The 19,200-nt window shown below is 44.3% G+C and overlaps 1 protein-coding gene across 1 annotated transcript in view; it reads right to left on the reverse strand.

The window, feature by feature from the left end:
• The window catches only part of COL4A1 (collagen type IV alpha 1 chain), a 221,134-nt gene that overhangs the window by 82,439 nt on the left and 119,495 nt on the right, over positions 1–19,200 (reverse strand). Inside the window, exons 4-10 of the mRNA XM_088458338.1 lie at positions 19,132–19,176; positions 4,971–5,015; positions 4,826–4,888; positions 4,678–4,731; positions 3,119–3,145; positions 1,227–1,307; positions 144–206 (exon numbers count right to left, since the gene is read on the reverse strand). Of these exons, the coding sequence (XP_088314464.1) occupies positions 144–206; positions 1,227–1,307; positions 3,119–3,145; positions 4,678–4,731; positions 4,826–4,888; positions 4,971–5,015; positions 19,132–19,176 (378 nt within the window). The remainder of the gene's footprint in view (positions 1–143; positions 207–1,226; positions 1,308–3,118; positions 3,146–4,677; positions 4,732–4,825; positions 4,889–4,970; positions 5,016–19,131; positions 19,177–19,200) is intronic.

A 19,200-nucleotide genomic window follows, 5' to 3' on the forward strand; every position in this document is an offset into this window, starting at 1 on the left:
TCCAAGCTGCGGAAAAGCTTTGCTTTCCAAAGGTAGGTGAATATGAGAAATGCAGTAAAACCCCCAAAAACGGTATTTACAGGGATTTCACAACATAATTGATGATAGTGCATCCTGCCATATATCATACAATGAACACTCACAAAACGACCTGGTGGTCCGGGTGGTCCTGTTGGTCCTTCTAAACCTGGCAATCCAGGAGTTCCCTGTATGCGTGTAAAAGTAAAACAGTAACATATTTATTGCATTGCAAATGTCTACATTTAAAGATGTCAGGTAACTGAAGTACATTATAATGGCTGAGCTTAAATCTGTCCAATATATCTTTAAAGCACTAAGGACCTCATTCAGAGGCGGTCGTTAGTTGCAAGCGGTCGCACTGATTCTGGGCAGCCGCTTGCATCCTGAATGACCGCCTCCTTGTCGATCACTAAGCTGTGGGTTAACACCTACAGCTCTAGCGACCGACATGGGTGATGGTCGCGATGGTCTTGACCATCGCGACCATCGGGGCTTACGACTAGACCCTAAGGTTGGGTCTGGGCACTCGTAAGTCCCAGGGAGCTTTCTGCTCTGATGGAGCAGGAATCTCCCCACTGACATCACTGATGATGTCAGTGCGGCCGCCCACAAAACGGTAGGCGTTCGTTAAGGAACGCCTCAGTTTTGTAAACCACCCCCCCGGCCCGCCTACCAAACGGGGCAAGCTGTCGATCAACATTGACAGCCGCCCCTTTGGTAGCGAGCTCTGTAGCGACAGAGTTTCTCTGTCGCTCCGGGGCTTGCGCACGCGCAGTGCGGCCGCTGCGCGTGCACAGAACTAACCATCGAGTCGGTTGCGAGCGCATCGGTGCTTGCGACCGACTCTGAATGAGGTCCTAAGACCAGGTTCTCACTAGCATTGTGTTAGGTGTTTTACTTTTTACAATAAAAGCTAGTAATACATGTATTAAAATTTGGTAGTCACTGTAGTGTTCCACAGTGTGTTTTACCTATGGCAAGCACATGCAGATAGAGCAAATTGCTTTGTAAAATCAGGAATGTATGAGGAATAAATAATTTCTGTTATAATACCCTTTTACATGTGTTCTATTACTGCTAGACACACTAGAAAAACTCATATCATTAGTGCCAGGGGGCACAATTTTTGTTATTATAATGTACATTATCTTATTGTTTAAAATACATTTCTAATATTGTGAAATATAAATATTGAATGAACTTACTGGTAAACCATTAATTCCGGGTAATCCTTTCTCCCCTTTTATCAGCAATCCTTGCATACCAATAACAGCTCCGGAGTCTCCCTAAAAAACATATAGAGAGGAGCTAACCAGTATAAAAGAAAGGATCGATGCAACATGCGCCCCCTAACTGCAGCCAAGTTCAAACACTCTGGAACACCACTTCTCCAGCAACAACAAAAAATAAGTGGACCAGAAGTGCTGTTAGTGATAGAATATTCTGAGTCTTCAGTGTTCCAGGTGATTGCATTCACGTGATCTTCTATTTCCTCTCAAAAAGCAGAAAACAGAAGAACAGCAAGGTGTAATACATGGACAAACATCAGAGGCGATTTCCCTTTGCGCTCAGACTCACATAACCATGGTGCGATATGCACATCAAAGGGTTTCTTTGATACTTACTAATCAATCACTGATGTATACACAGGCTCCATTCCCTTTGCACTTTCCACTCTAACTAGGAGCTAACTAGTGTAGTAGTCATTTTTTGCCTTTAAAAATCCTCCCTTGAATGATTTAGGTGATAAGTACCACCAATGATTAGGATCGATACAGAGAAGTTTTCACCAGAAAGATGTACACAATAAGATATTTTATTATGGACTTTATAAGTGAGTGCATTATGTATAAATTAAATGATGATTGTTTATCTGTACAATACACGCTATCATTTTTAAAATTAATTTATTTCTGGGTGCACCAGATTCTTTCGTACTGTTACAGTTGTAAATATATCACATTGGAGCAGCGGACTGATGGAAAAAACTATTAATAATTGATTTAAGAATAACTATATATAAAATAGATAATATTTTTTGTAAAATAAATCACTGAATATAATGTAGTTTAATTTATCATAAAAAGGTAGTACTGTACTATATAAATTTTTTATTTTACAATAAAGATCATCTTTTTTTTGTTTCATGTGGTGGATCAGGAAAGATAATTATTATATGTAATAGCCTGTGAGTTGTCGGCCCCCGAGAGTTTACGACAATTTAGAAACTAGCTTTAAAGCGACAATAATTTAAAAGGCAAAACCAACCTCGTTTTGCCTTTAAAAATTTTGCCACTTCAAATCTAGTGGTTAAATCCTCAAAAACTTGTGGGTGTCTGCAATTAGCAGGTTATTACATTTACCCCTGTACAGTATCTCCTTCTCCCACTGGCCTTCACATTTCGTGACGTGCATTAAAACAATTTATTTCCTACAACTCTCTTCTAAACTAACCTTCCATCTAAATACAACACCCATGAAATCTCTTTGCACATTTTAATTCTACCTCACCTACAGTGCAACATGGATTTGCCCGTATAAAGTCACTTGCTTTTTTGACTATGCTGCCAATTTTGAACATCCCCTACAGATATGCCCAGCTACATCCTTGCTGTAGCGCAGCGAATCACAGCATGAGTGGCGCGAGACGGACTCCCGAGATCGGAGATGCGCATTTGCGTTTCCATAGGAATGAATAGGAGACGCACTCCCGCGATTGGAGACGCGCATTCGCAATAGGATTGAATGAAGAAGCACTCCCATGATCGGTGACACGCCATAGCGTATCATGGCGCGATGTGCGTGCATGTTTGTGGCGCATAGGATTGAATGGAAATGCACTCCAGCGATCGGGGACACGCCATAGCGTATCAGCCACAATGAACTTGGACTCATCCATATACCTTTCTGCTCATTCCTATTATTGTTACATTATTTTATGTAGTATACTGTATGCTGGAAGATTGTTTTCATAAATATGATTTAAGTATATTAATAATTCCTATTTTTTAACACTATTCCAAAGCTTATCCCTTTCATGCTTTCATTTATTAATGGCATTAAATCATTAAAATGTAAAATGGACACTTAAACATACCTTAATTCCTGGTAATCCTTGGGGCCCCTAAAATGACACAATTACATTGTTAGGCTTTAAAAAAAAAAAAAGAATGTTTTCAAAAATGTAAAAGTTTAAAACATAAATTGCAGACTCCTAAAACACTTAACTGGGTACAAAACATTCATAAGTGTGTTTTATATTGTGCATGTTCATTTATTTATTACTTTACATTTCATTCTGTGCAAGAAAACCACCGAAAACATTTCCCCATAAACATAGTTACATACTGTATAAAGAAATCCACATACAGTGAAATCTGCAGCAAATCTGTCCACAATATACTGTACCCCATACCACCAGACAGTCCACCAGGCCTCAGTTCATTTGCCTGACTGCTGAATGGTTTAGTGGGCTAGCCCTTGGAACTACTTGTTGCCATTGCTACTACAGACTTTTGAGCACACATATTGCCTGAAAACCATGACTGAGGAATTAAGCAGTAGTGACTTCACACAGGAGAACATCATTGGTAGACGGTATAACAACACGGTACACAGTGCATTCTTCTCAGTGTAACGTCATCATACAGTAAACTCATTCAATATATATAGTGATAGCAATTATATTGTAATTTTCTTGGAATTACGTATTATGTACACTCGCTTCAGTGAGTGTACCTGTTGGAATATTCTAGATAGCTGCTAGAACTGAATTAAACAAGTATAGCTAATTTTCAGGAACAAGGCTCTTATAGAAGTGAGGTTCTTGAGGTATAGAATTACAGTATAAAGTTTTCTTTGCTCTGTAAAATGTAAGATGTAAGCACACAGAAAACTGGATTCAAATAGGCTCGATACTTACTGTGTGAGGAAAAGGGTTGTGGCCTCTGACATTTATGCCCGGAGCTATTCCATTACAAGCCATTTTCCTTGCGCAGTAAATCTACGGCTACGGATTCCTGGATAAATGCCCGGAGCTACGTCTAAACGCATTCGCACCAGTCGCGTTAAGGGAAGTAAGCCCATTTATTTCTGTTCGAGCCTCAGGAAGGGGTGAACAGAAATTCCTGTTAGGTGCCATCTGTGGGCTTATCGTGGGCAGCCGTGGGCTGCATTTGAAAAGCTTGAGGCACTGATTTGAGGATAGTTGAAGTTTCAATGATAATTAATTCCTTCCCATAGTAGCAGATAATACAAATAGTGACACTATGCAGTATATTTTTTTTCTAGTGGCAGATCAGAACAAAGTGAGTAATAATGCCTGTAACCTCAAACTCAATTGCCTTTTTGTGCACTACATGTGCATGGAAATTACTAGCCAGATCTGTCTTCCTTTAACCTTATTCATTTCTTCTACTTCCTAATTATCTATTTGGCACACTTCCTTTTTGTTTTTCCTGGGACTTTATGTATTAAGACTTGGTGCAACATGAGCTTAGAAAATAGGAGTTCTAGGGTTATTAACGGTTTTAATCTGTTCTGTATCAGAAACACTATGGAGTCTACTCTATCACTAGATTCCGTATATATTTTAAGTACTTAGGTTCTGTTTTGGAATAGATTTTGAACCTATTATTTCAACTGATTAACACTTACTGGGTAGCCAAGTAATCCTGGAAGTCCAGGAGGTCCAAGTGGTCCACTTTCACCCTAAAGTTAAATCCACAGACCAGATTTTTTAATACATAATTTAAAAGCAGTATTTATCTTCAATACACAGGTAGTTAAATATAATTTATTGTACCTTTGTGCCATTGCAACCTGGAATTCCCTGTGGGCCAGGTGGGCCATCCTGTCCAGGTATGCCCTGTAAATAAATAAAGTAAAAAATATTTTAGGGACTTTCTCAAATGCTATGAGTATTTATTCCACAGGAAACCTATACATACAGGAAGACCAGGGTTTCCAGGAAATCCAGCAGCTCCAGGAGGACCCTGTACAAGATGGAAGCAGAAAACAATGACTTTACCAAATAATAATGCAGAGCAGCTTGAAAAATAAATAAATTGTTAGCGGTTTAAACAAAACATAGCTAGCTTCTCTGTGTAATTGATAACAATATGTGTATAATGGGATGTAGTATGCTGCCGGTCTCAATACCGACAGGGAAATCCCAACAAAGAACTTAAGTTAGGCATCAAAATACCAACTCCTATCTTCATCCCGACGCCGGAATGCTAAGGATGCCAGCCCGAACGAAGTAAGTCCGAGGCACCCGTAGCCATGGGGGGGGGGGGGGGGAGTATTAGGTTTAGGGAGCGTAGCGGGGTTAGGGTTTGGTTTGGGGGGGTTAGGGCTAGGCACCCCTGGGGGGGGTAGGCACTAAGGGTGGAGGGCTAGGTTTAGACATGAAGGGGGAAGGTTAGGTTTAGGCTCTAACAGGGAGGGTTAGGGGGCGGGGAGGGTTAAGCTACAAAAAGGAGGGATAGGGGGGGAAGGAAGGGGGTAACTATACTTAGCCGATACCATTCATCGGGATGCCGCTGTCGGTATTCTGACAGGCCTGCTGAGAGCCGCGGCGGGCCCGGGTAATAGGGGACATGGCCTAATCGTGGGAGGCGTGGCCACGCCCCCTTCCCAGAAAAAAAAAATGCAGCGCCGCAAAGCTGCACTGCGCGCTGGGGAGGGGGGCGCTCTGAGCCCAATAAGCCCTGCTCAAAGCCAGGGGGGGCGCGATCAGTGTGATCGCTCCCCCCCACAGGCATAGGAGACGCTGTGTGCTGGGCTGCTCTGAGGGAGGGGGAGCGGCGCCGGACCCAGGCCCCTGCAGGGCCCCTCAGGAAGCCAGGGCCCCGGTAATCTGTACCCGCTCCCCCCCCTCTCGGCGCCCCTGCTGACAGGAGGCATCCCCACAGCCGGCATTGCATGCCCATTCCGTGTATAATATATAAAGAATTTCAACTTAAAATATCTTGTTTATTTGTAATCTTGTTACAGTAAAGCTACAATAAATATATTGCACCTTGCTCTTTGTTTTTATATATTTTTGTCCTTTCTCCAAAAAAATTACAGCTGCTGAGATTTTACTTTAGACTATCATAAAATGGTGTCAGCCAGTTAACTATAAGGACTACTAGAACATGGATACCGTCAGTATCATTACACTATTAAAAAAGTTGTTGTAGACTCGCAGACCTGCTAACCATGGGAGCACTTGTGCTTGTAATTTGATATATTACAGGTTGAGTCTCCCATATCCAAATATTCCAAAATACCAAATATTCCGAAATACGGAATGTTTTGAGCATGACTGAGTCACTGAAGGCCTGACTCAGCAAGGATCACAGTTGCTTATATGCACGCAATCGGCCGATTATTTTGCATGCACGAATCAGACGCTGCGATCGGGACTGCGTTCGCAGTGACCACGCAGACCCATCGCAGAGTGATTAACCGGAAGTGCCGTTTGTGGGTGGTGATGGGGGGTGGTCGGGCGAACGCAGGTGTGCCAGTGCGTTTCATCGGTGTTGCATGTGCGTGCATAAATTATCCACTGCATTACCAGACACAGCCTGAGGTCTTATAGCATGTGCTGAAGTAAGCAATTCCTGAGTGAGGGCTGACCTGCCTTAACTTTGCGTATGGGTCCGCTATTACTCGATGTTGCAGATTATTTCTCTGTTGCCAAAGTATACGGATGTGTGTAAGGGGAAGTGGGCGTCCTTATGTTAGGCTGTGATCGCAATGCGAATGCAAACATTACATATCACCACTGATAATAGTAACTGTGTTGCATGCGTATAAGCAGAATAGTGATCCTTACTGAATCAGGACCTGAGATAGTGACACCTTTGCTTTCTGATGGTTCAATGTACACAAACTTTGTTTATTGCAAAAAATTATTAGAAACATAAATGCATTCTGTGTTTAGACTTGGGTCCCATTCCCAAGATATCTCATTATGGTATGCATATATTCCATAATATGGAAAAATCCGATATCCAAAATACTTCTGGTCCCAAGCATTTTGGATATGGGAGATTCAACCTGTATTAGCACGCCGCAGATATGTGAGGAATATACTTAGAGGTTTCTTTACGAATGTCCCGCATAGAGTCTGTTGGCATAAATTCTTAATTTCTTATATGACTTTTATCAGTAAGATGCCCAGTGGCGGATCCAGGGAAGGAAGGTGATTATAGCGATCGCTCACCCCCTAGCACAGTCCGCATCATGCACTGAGCTGAGCAGGCTGTGCTCAACCTGTGCTGTGATCGGAGCCTGTGTAATGCGCTCCACGTATGGGGGAGGGGTGTGTCAGTGACATGCTGTCATCAAGGAGCCGAGGAGGGAGAGAGCACAGCCGGCTCCCCACAGCCTGCTACACTCTCGGCCAGGTGACAGGCAGAAAGTGCTCTCAGTAGCTCCGACTATAGCAGCATCAGAGCGGCTGGGCAGCATTCTCTGCCTGTTACCCGGCTGTCTGTCACATCTATGCAGCTTGTGGCCGCACACTGAGCAGCGCTCCTTCTGTGACCGCTCTGCTGCAGGGGCTGTACTAGTACACTAACACTACCTTCCTCTCTGTGTCTGTCCCTTCCCTTGGGCTCCTTCCTGTCCCTGGCTAAGATTCCGCCCCATCACCGGGAGGCCCCGCCCCCTCTCCTACCATGTCTAAAAAAAAATACATAGTACCCCCCCTAAAGCTTAACCAGCCCCAGGCTTGCCAGCTTGTCCTGGTTTCTAAGATTATGGGGAAAAAATAGCGTAGAGTCCCCCCTATATTTAAAACCAGCACCAGGCTGCAATGCCACAGCCCGGAGACCCTTTCACCGGGAGTCCGGGTCCAAAGCATTATCTGCCCAACCCGGTCAGGCCAAGCTGGGGATCTCAGGGGAGGTGGGGTCCCCCCAAAAAAGGGGTCCCCCCTCTCCCTTAACCCCAGGCTTGGTCTGAAGCTCAGGGCTCTTCCCCGCACCCCTGGAGCGTTGGGTATGGGGGTAATAAAGTGGGGAAATATAATTAAACTATTGTATTTTACAGTGGAACTACAGGTGCCAGCATGCTGCCCTTTGGCACTTGTGGAACTACAAGTGCCAGAAGACAGGCGCCACCTGTACCCCCACTGTAAAATAAATAGTTAAATAAAGACAAAACTCACACACCGTGCCAAGTATAACTTTATTACATACACCTTCCCATTCACACATACTTACCTATACCAGATGTTTCTGTCCCCTTCCCCAGTAGAATCCGTATTGACTGGTCCTGCAAAAAAGATTTCATACTCACCTATATCCTGGTGCTGGTCTCCGCAGTAATCCATGGACTTTTGAAAACAAAAAAACGATTGTCAGTAGCCGGAGCCAATCAGCGGCCGCTCTACAGTCAGTGCGGCCGCTGATTGGCTGGCGGGACATGCAAACCCCGTGCAGTCCTGTCAGCTGGCATTCGGGAGGTATCAGTATGTGTGGCAACACACATACTGATACCCGGTGCGTGGATCGGTAAGATCGTTTTTTTGTTTTCAAAAGTCCATGGATTACTGCTGAAACCAGCACCAGGATATAGGTGAGTATGAAATCTGGTATAGGCAAGTATGTGTGAATGGGTAGGTGTGTGTAATTTATTTTACAGTGGGGGTACAGGTGCTGCTCGTCTGCTGGCACTTGTAGTTCCACAAGTGCCAAAGGGCAGCATGCTGGCACCTGTAGTTCCACTGTAAAATACAATAGTTTAATTATATTTCCCCACTTTATTACCCCCATACCCAACGCTCCAGGGGTGCGGGGAAGAGCCCCGGGCTTCAGTCCAAGCCTGGGGTTTCGGGGGGGTGGGTGCCGGCTTGGGCTGATAATGCTTTGGACCCGGAGCCCCGGTGAAAGGGTCTCTGGGCTGTGGCATTACAGCCCGGCTGTTTTGGTGCTGGTGTTAAATATAAAGGGGACCCTACGCAATTTTTCCCCCCTATATTAAAAATCAGGACTGGCCCTGCAGCCTGGTATTGGTTTCTAAATTACGGGGGAACCCTACACATTTTGTTTCCTGTAATCTTAGAAACCAGGACAGGCTGGCAAGCCTGGGGCTGGTTAAGCTTTAGGGAGGGGGACCCCATGTCATATTTTTTCTGATATTTAAATTTATTTTGTATATTTACAGGCAGAAACATACATAGATCACAGCGATCTGCGTATGTTTCTGCCAAACTCTCAGTTTACAGGCAGGTGTATTTTTTTCACAAGTTTTTACAGGAGAGTTTTCTATTCTCATGAGAGTTTAGAAACTCTCTGGGCCTAATTCAGACCCGCTCGCGAGCGCTCACAAGCGGGTCGATGTTGGCCAAATGCGCATTAGCACGAGGGAGCCGGCTCCGTCGTGCGCGAGACCTGGATAGCGAGGGCCAAGCCGTCACTATCGGTCTCGCTACAAAGGGGGCGTGCTGTCGATGGTGAGTGACAGCACGCCCCCTTTGGTGGGCGTGCCGGGGGCGTGGCTGCCCAGACGGAGGCGTTCCCAAGGGAACGCCTACCGTCTGGGGCCGGCCCCACTGACATCACAAGTGATGTCAGTGGGAGTGCTTTTGGCTCTGATAGAGCCAAAAGCACTCCAGGGCTTGCGGCAGACGAGACCCTACCAAAAGGGTCTCGTCGCAAGCCCGATGGTCGCGATGGTCTTGACCATCGCGACCATCTTTTTGGCCGCTCGCTATAGCTGTGGGTGGTCACCCACAGCTATGCGAGCGGCCAGGAGGCCGCTCTAAAATCAGGAAGGACGGCCCTGATTCAGAGCGAGCACTCTGTCAGAGCGTCCGGCTCTGAAACAGGGCCTCTGCTCGGTAAATTCCAGAATCCTATCTTCACCAGTGAAAAGGTTGTCAAGTTTTGCCGATGGTGATTTGAAGAGAGTTTGCTAACTCTCCAGTATTTTTCCGTAGCAAAGTAGATCTCTCTCCCGAGTCTGACATTAGTAAATTTGAGAGTGGGAAAAAATGCCCAAACTCTCCAGAGTTTGCAAACTCTCCCAAACTCTCAGCTTAGTAAATTTACCCCTCAGAGTCAGACTGGGACTTTAAAGCAAACTTTTGCATGCAGAGCACACAGACCCACATTTATTTATATGTCTGAAGCCAAAAACATAAAGAAAATTTTCCTAAATCTAATGTCACAGGGAGCGCAATGAGGGCCTCATTCAGAGGCAGTCATAGGATGCAAGCGGTGGTTCAGACAGGGCGGCCACTTGCATCCTGAACAGCCACCTCCATGTCGGTCGTTAGGCTGTGGGTTAACACCCACAGCTCTAACGACCGCTAAGGGAGATGGTAGCGATGGTCAAGACCATCGCGACCATCGGGGCTTACGACGAGACCCTAGGGTAGGGTCTCGTCAACCTTAAGCCCCAGGGAGCTTCCTGCTGTGTTTCAGCAGGAAGCTCCCCACTGACATCACTGATGATGTCAGTGGGGCCGCCCCCATACGGGTAGCGTCCCGGCGGGAACGCCTCAGTTTGGGCAGGCACGCCCCCTGCCCGCCCAGCAAACGGAGCGAGCTGTCAATCAACATCGAGAGCTCGCTCCGTCTGCTTCGAGCCCGCTAACGACGGATCACCCATCGTTAGCGGGGGCTCGCGCATGCGCACGACGGAGCCGACTCCGTCGTGCGCATGCCCTGTGGACCAACATCGAGTCGGTTGCGAGCGCTCAGCGCTCGCGACCGACTCTGAATAAGGTCCTGAGTCTCTAATAGCCGTAGAATTGCATCTGTTTGATGGCACCACTACTGAGACTACAAAAGTGGTTCCCAAATAGATAAGAGAGCGGGTACAGTGGCAGTGCAGGAGGATGTATTGCTATAGGGTTGTGACGGTGCAGAGGTGTGGAAATCTCTTGTTACAGTGGAAAAGGTGAATGTGTTGCTTGGTAGTGCATCCTGCTTTGTGGCATTGCACACACTTCTCTCTGTCTCCATTAAGACCTTTTAACAATGCTGTCTTTTCCACTAGTAAATTGTATTAATTTTACACGTTGAAGCAAGTAAAGTTTTATTGTGGACCCTTCAATGAGTGTGCTGTCCCAAATACGGCCCTCGTACTAAACAAAAGGTTGTACACTACTGCTTTATAGGGTGAGCGAGAGTGGATGTCACATTGTGATCCCCCTGAAGAAGTCCTAAACTATAATGAGTGGACGAAATGCATGGGGGTACGATTGTGGACCACTGTTTCTTGCTTTTGGATTTGGATTTGTTTATACTGCATTTATTAGGGGCTGGAATATAGCAGATAAGCCTAATTTCTTATTATTTCCTGTATGTGCATTATCTTTCTGGATGTCTTTTTATATTTGTGTTTTGTCAGAACACATTTTATTTACCTATTGCACTAGCTGGATGGTTCTTGTTTCCTGTTTTGAGACATAGATTGTAGCACATATGCACTTTTTGGTTTGAATACCTAGTCACTTTGCAGGGGACAAAGAATGCAGGTGCACACACAAATATACATTGTACACTTAAAGGCTGATGCTGGTACACACTGGCCGACATACCGGCTGCTCAATTGATTGGCAGATATATCGTGTGCCCGTCGGCCAGTGTGCACATACGAGATGTATGTGAACGACGTTCACAAACATATCGCACCGGATGTGCAGCACAGCTGATGGCAGATATATCTGCAGATATTATGTAAATAGGGGAAGGGGATATTGGAAGAACTTCTGCTCTAGTAGATATCTCTAAAACTTCATATGTAACCCCAAATTATTACTTATGACATATAATATGTCTTGGTCAGGCGGGGGTGCTGCCAAAGACAATAAGTGTGGTTATACAAAGAGAAAAAGGGAAAAAGCATTGTCTCTCTGTTAGGCGTACTATAGAAGTTGTTATATAAGATATTGGCCCTGATTCAGAGCCGGACGCTCTGACCAGAGCGCTCGTTCTGAATCAGGGCCCACCTCCATTAAAATGGAGCGTCCTCCTGGACGCTCGTATAGCTGTTGGTCACCACCCACAGCATATACGAGCGTCCAACAAGATGGTCGCGATGGTCTTGACTCTTGACCATCGGACTTGCGAGTGAAACCCTGTGGTCGGAGTGATTTTGGCTCCATCAGAGCCAAAATCACTCCCACTGACATCACTAGTGATGTCAGTGGGGCCGGCTACAGACGGTAGGCGTTCCCATAGGAGGCTGGGAAAGCACTATGTGGAATGGGATAAGCAGTATGTAGGATGGGGGCAGGGAAAGCAATATGTGGAATGGGATAGTCACTATGTGGGATGGGGGCAGGGAAAGCACTATGTGGAATGGGGGGCAGGGAAAGCACTGTGTGGAATGGGATAGGCAATATGTGGCATGGGGGGCAGGGAAACCACTATGTGGAATGGGATAAGCACTATGTGGGATGGGGGAAGCACTATGTGGGATGGGGGAAGCACTATGTGGGATGGGGGCAGGGAAAGTACTATGTCAAATGGGAGGCAGGGAAAGCACTATGTGGAATGGGATAAGCACTATGTGGGATGGGGGGCAGGGAAAGCACTATGTGGAATGGGATAAGCACTATGTGGGATGGGGGAAGCACTATGTGGGATGGGAGCAGGGAAAGCACTATGTGGAATGGTGGCAGGGAAAGCACTATGTGGAATGGGATAAGCACTATGTGGGATGGGGCAGGGAAAGCACTATGTGGAATGAGATAAGCACTATGTGGGATGGGGGCAGGGAAAGCACTATTTGGAATGGGATAAGCACTATGTGGGATGGGGGAAGGGAAACCACTATGTGGGATGGGGGAAGCACTATGTGGGATGGGGGCATGGAAAGTACTATATCGAATGGGAGGCAGGGAAAAAGCACTATGTGGAATGGGATAAGCACTATGTGGGATGGGGGCAGGGAAAGCACTATGTGGAATGGGATAGGCACTATGTGGGATGGGGGGAAGGGAAACCACTATGTGGGATGGGGGAAGCACTATGTGGGATGGGGGCATGGAAAGTACTATGTCGAATGGGAGGCAGGGAAAAAGCACTATGTGGAATGGGATAAGCACTATGTGGGATGGGGGCAGGGAAAGCACTATGTGGAATGGGATAGGCACTATGTGGGATGGGGGCAGGGAAAGCACTATGTGGAATGGGTTAAGCACTATGTGGGATGGGGGTAGGGAAAACAATATGTGGAATGGGGGCAGGGAAAGCACTATGTGGAATGGTATAAGCACTATGTGGGATGGGGAAGCACTATGTGGGATGGGGCAGGGAAAGTACTATGTCGAATGGGGGGCAGGGAAAGCACTATGTGGAATGGGATAAGCACTATGTGGGATGGGGAAGCACTATGTGGGATGGGGCAGGGAAAGTACTATGTCGAATGGGGGGCAGGGAAAGCACTATGTGGAATGGGATAAGCACTATGTGGGATGGGGGGCAGGGAAAGCACTATGTGGGATGAGGGGCAGGGAAACACTATGTGGAATGGGATAGGCACTATGTGGGATGGGGGGCAGAGAAAGCACTATGTGGAATGGGATAGGCACTATGTGGGATGGGGGGCAGAGAAAGCACTATGTGGAATAGGATAGGCACTAGGTGGGATGGGGGCAGGGAAAGCACTATGTGGAATGGGATAGGCACTATGTGGGATGGGGGGCAGAGAAAGCACTATGTGGAATGGGATAAGCACTATGTGGGATGGGGGCAGAGAAAGCACTATGTGGAATGGGATAGGCACTAGGTGGGATGGGGCAGGGAAAGCACTATGTGGAATGGGGGGCAGGAAAACACTATGTGGAATGGGATAGGCACTATGTGGGATGGGGGCAGGGAAAGCACTATGTGGAATGGGATAAGCACTATGGGAAAGCAATATGTGGAATGGGGGGCAGGGAAAGCACTATGTGGAATGGGATAAGCACTATATGGGATGGGGGGCAGGGAAACCACTATGTGGAATGGGATAAGCAGTATGTGGGATGGGGGAAGCACTATGTGGGATGGGGGCAGGGAAAGCACTATGTGGAATGGGATAGGTACTATGTGGGATGGGGGGCAGGGAAAGCATTATGTGGAATGGGGGCAGGGAAAGCACTATGTGGAATGGGATAGGCACTATGTGGGATGGGGGCAGGGAAAGCACTATGTGGAATGGGATAAGCACTATGTGGGATGGGGGCAGGGAAAGCAATATGTGGAATGGGGGGCAGGGAAAGCACTATGTGGAATGGGATAAGCACTATGTTGGATGGGGGCAGGGAAAGCACTATGTGGAATGGGCTAAGCACTATGTGGAATGGGAGGCAGGGAAAGCACTGTGTGGAATGGGATAAGCACTATGTGGGATGGGGGGCAGGGAAAGCACTATGTGGAATGGGAGGCAGGGCATAGCATTATGTAGAATGGGAGGCAGAGGATAGCACTATGTGGGATGGGGGAAAGGATTATGTGGGATGGGGAAAGCACTATATGGGATGGGGCAGGGGAAAGCACTAAGTGGAATGCCACTCCTAGTCAGTGAGTCACTCTCTGTAAGTGATTGATTGGGTTATGCTACCTGTCCCTGACACTGATTATGTGTACAGAAAGAAAATACAAATAAAATATATATATATAAATACTTATATATATATATATACAGTCAGGTGCATAAATATTGGGACATTGACAGAATTTTCATATTTTGGCCTCTATTCACCACCACAATGGCTTTGAAATTAAACAAACAAGATGTGCTTTAACTGCAGACTTTCAGATTTAATTTGAGGGTAATTACATCCAAATTAGGTGAACAGTGTAGGAATTGCAATGGTTTCTATGTGTGTCTCCCACTTTTTAAGGGGCCAAAAGTAATGGGACAAACTAAACAATCCTAAATCAAACTTTCACTTTTTAATACTTTGTTGCAAATCCTTTGCAGTCAATTACAGCCTGAAGTCTGGAACGCATAGACATCACCAGACCCTGGGTTTCATCCCTGGTGATGCTCTGCCAGCACTCTACTGCAAATGTCTTCAGTTCCTGCTTGTTCTTGGGGCATTTTCCCTTCAGTTTTGTCTTCATCAAGTGAAATGCATGCTCAATCGGTTTCAGGTCAGGGGATTGACTTGGCCATTGCAAAACCTTCCACTTTTTAGCCTTAAAAAACTCTTTGGTTGCTTTTGCAGTATGCTTCGGGTCATTGTCCACCTGCACTGTGAAGCGCCGTCCAATGAGTTCTGAAGCATTTGGCTGAATATGAGCATATAATATTGCCCAAAACACTTCAGAATTCATTCTGCTGCTTCTGTCAGCAGTCACATCATCAATAAATACAAGGGAACCAGTTCCATTGGCAGCCTTACATGCCCACGCCATGACACTACCACCACCATGCTTCACTGATGAGGTGGTATGTTTTGGATCATGAGCAGTTCCTTTCCTTCTCCATACTCTTCTCTTCCCATCACTCTGGTACAAGTTGATCTTTGTTTCATCTGTCCATAGGATGTTGTTCCAGAACTGTAATGGCTTTTTTAGATGGTCTTCCTGTTTTTGAGGCTCACCAATGGTTTACATCTTGTGGTGAACCCTCTATATTCACTCTTGTGAAGTCTTCTCTTGATTGTTGACTTTGACACATATACACCTACCTCCTGGAGAATGTTCTTGATTTGGCCAACTGTTGTGAAGGGGTTTTTCTTCACCAGGAATTCTTCTGTCATCCACCACATTTGTTTTCTGTGGTCTTCTGGGTCTTTTGGTTTGCTGAGCTCTCCGGTGCGTTCTTTCTTTTTAAGAATGTTCCAAACAGTTAATTTGGCCACACCTAATGTTTTTGCTATCTCTCTGATGGGTTTGTTTTGATTTTTCAGCCTAATGATGGCTTGCTTCACTGATAGTGACAGCTCTTTGGATCTCATACTGAGAGTCGACAGCAACTGATTAAAAATGCAAATGTCACACCTAGAATCAACTCCAGACCTTTTACCTGCTTAATTGATAATGAAATAACGAGGGAATAGCCCACACCTGTCCATGAAATAGCTTTTGAGTTGATAGTCCCATTACTTTTGGCCCCTTAAAAAGTGGGAGGCACATATAGAAACCGTTGTAATTCCTACACCGTTCACCTGATTTGGATGTAATTACCCTCAAATTAAATCTGAAAGTCTGCAGTTAAAGCACGTCTTGTTTGTTTCATTTCACAGCCATTGTGGTGGTGAATAGAGGCCAAAATATGAAAATTCTGTCAATGTCCCAATATTTATGCACCTGACTGTATATATACTGTATATATATATGTACTCTTGGCTTCTTGCAAAATATATTTAATAAGAATTCTATACTACATAGACAGATTAACTCAATAACAATAATACATACATAAATAAATAAGTAAATAAATAAATACATCTAACATAATATAGAGCTGCTGTTCTCACCAAATTAATTAAGCTCAGATATGGGTACTATAAAAATCATTTTGATAGCTATATTAAGGATGGACTGGATATGATTTCTATAGTGCCTGAATTTGTGCATGTGCATTTTTTTATATAGGCTGTTTTGGGAGTTGTGGGGGGGGCACCAATGCTCTTTCTCGCACAGGGCACCAACATTTCCAGTTACGGCTTAGCCTCAGAGCATCTAAGGCACTATATGGAGGAGTTGGAAAGAGAAAGGACTATATCTATGTGCATTACTCATTTTGAGTTCTGGTACATGAGCACTTTGTAGGTTTAAAAAAAATACTACAATTACTACATTCCACTTTTCTCTTTATGTATTCTATTTATATAGGGTGAATCAGCCAATGAACATGTTCAGGTTTAATGCAGTAATCTTTAAATTAATGCGTACAATCTTAGATTAGCTCTGTTGACTATGTTTTATTGATGTAAGTCATTATTCATTTACTGGACTTGTCTGTCCATTTGCTAGCATTGTGCGTTCATTCATAGGTGATTTCTACACCTCTCCTAGTTTTTTTATTGCAAAATTCTAACTATTCTTCAATCTTTAAACCAAAAATGTTTTTTAAAAGTATACGTATAATAATGATGACACATGTAGCAAAATAGTTTTTATGTTAAATGTTCATTCACTGGACGATTATAAGTAGTCATCATTCAACTTACCGGGCCAAATGTAATAGGGAGAGATATTAGAAAATGTGAGAGTTTAGCAGTAAACTGTCACATTGGTCAAGTTTTATCTACAAAATGGGAAAACAATTGGATGAGAGTTTAAATCGTGAGAGTTTCTTGAGTCTAATAACATGCGAGTTTACATGTTCTCAGACTCACATTACATTGGCCAAGTTTAAAAAGTGTGAGAGTTTTACTGCTAAACTCTAACATTTTCTAAACTCTCAGCCTATTACATTTATTTGGCCCACAGTCTTCAGTGCGAGTATCAATACAGTAATAAGGAAAATGTCAAACAACACTGCAAGAATATATTCATACAACAGCAGCACAGCAACAACATTTCAAGACCTATTACACTTCTTTTTTATTTGTATAATCACCCTATTATTCTCCAGCTGTCATTACAGAAGAGCTATAGGTAACTTAGTTGTTTTATAGAATGCTGTCAGTTGTCCCCATGGATCACAAATGGTACAGAAGTGAAGATCAGACTATAATTGTACTGTTTTTTCGTTTTGTTTGTTTATTGTATAAAAATATGTTTTTTTAAACAAGTTGATTTGTATCGTATTTTGTTAATTCATATTTATCAAATGTCATTCGTGAGATCATTTAATCATAATGGACAGTGGTCCCCTTGTCTGTTATACAGGATGATAGAGTTGATAAAGATGCGTCTTAGAGGCTCCCATTTATTCATTCCAGAGATCCAGAGTTACTTGTATACACCATAATTTTTAAATAAATAATTATTTTTGAGTGATTGGTTTACTGTGTGGGTGTGTTTTTGTGTTTACAGTATAATACATGTGCAAATTGCTGTATCATACAGTATGTGTAAATGTACAGCTTCCACCAGATTATGTTGCTATTGCTTGATGTACATTTGCTCTTTGGCAGCTGGAAGTAAATGATCCCAGGAATGTTTATGGCTAGAGATGTCATCAGTATTGTTTATTATAAGCTTACAGTACTTCACATGGACTAACGTAGCTGACAAATGTAATTATTATACTCATACGTCACAGGAGCTACAGTACGTTTTGCTTTTTCATAAACATTTTTTAATTTCTGTATAATAGAATGAATCCACATTCACCTCTAATTCATGTATTTTTGCTCACGTTAGATGTTATTTCCTTTCTCACATGACAGAAGCCCGGTTTCTAATGCATCTGCAACAAAATTGCCGTTCTAAGGGCCTGATTTAGCTGTGGACGCAGTTGATATCGCAACTGTTAACTTGTTATATTAATATTGTAAAGCAGAAGGAAGTCTCCTGCCTCCTGCAGGCATTACTGATCCGAGTTGCGTTGTACAACGCAACATCGGATCATCTGGTGGTGTTCATCGGCCGGCTACGTGACCCATAGAGTCATGCAAGCCAGCCGCCACAATGCACAAAAGAGGCCAGGAAATTTCAGCCAGCCATCGACGATCCTGGTCTCGTTACTCCCCCCCCCCCCCCCCCCGCAACTGCAGTGACATGTCTCCATTTTGGGGAACGGAGGCCGTCGCCTCCTTCCCCCTGTCCAGAAACGGCAGCAGAGTCACAGACAGTCTGCTGCAGAACTCCATGCGGCATGGCAGACCCGTATTGCACAATGGCAGTACAAGTTTGGCGGTGGTCAGGAATCTTCTCTAGCATCCTCTGCTGAATCAGGCCCTATGTTATATAAATGGTCAATTCATTTACCAAATAAACCAGAACACTGTGTGATGATGTGTGGTCTAAGTTGTATTACACTCTGCAGTGCTGTAACTGGAAAAGACTGTCACCACAATCATTTCTCTGCAAAATTAAATGTGAGTTCAAATAGAAAATGTGCCACAGCTACTGCTGTCATATTCTTTATATAATAAAATATATGAAGATTGCTACAAGAACTGTTATTTGTGCATGTAAAATGCTATTGCTCAGTTTAATGACTGTTACAGCTAGTTTCACTGACTCCTTACATATTATGTTACATGCTACTTACCCTGTTTCCTTTTGTACCTGGAAGTCCCGGCTCACCTGCGTCACCCTGTAATGGAAAGAGATAAAAAAA

The sequence above is a fragment of the Taudactylus pleione genome, unplaced genomic scaffold, assembly GCF_031769625.1.
Source record: "Taudactylus pleione unplaced genomic scaffold, aTauple2 ptg000041l, whole genome shotgun sequence".
NCBI classification, from domain to species: Eukaryota; Metazoa; Chordata; class Amphibia; order Anura; family Myobatrachidae; genus Taudactylus; species Taudactylus pleione.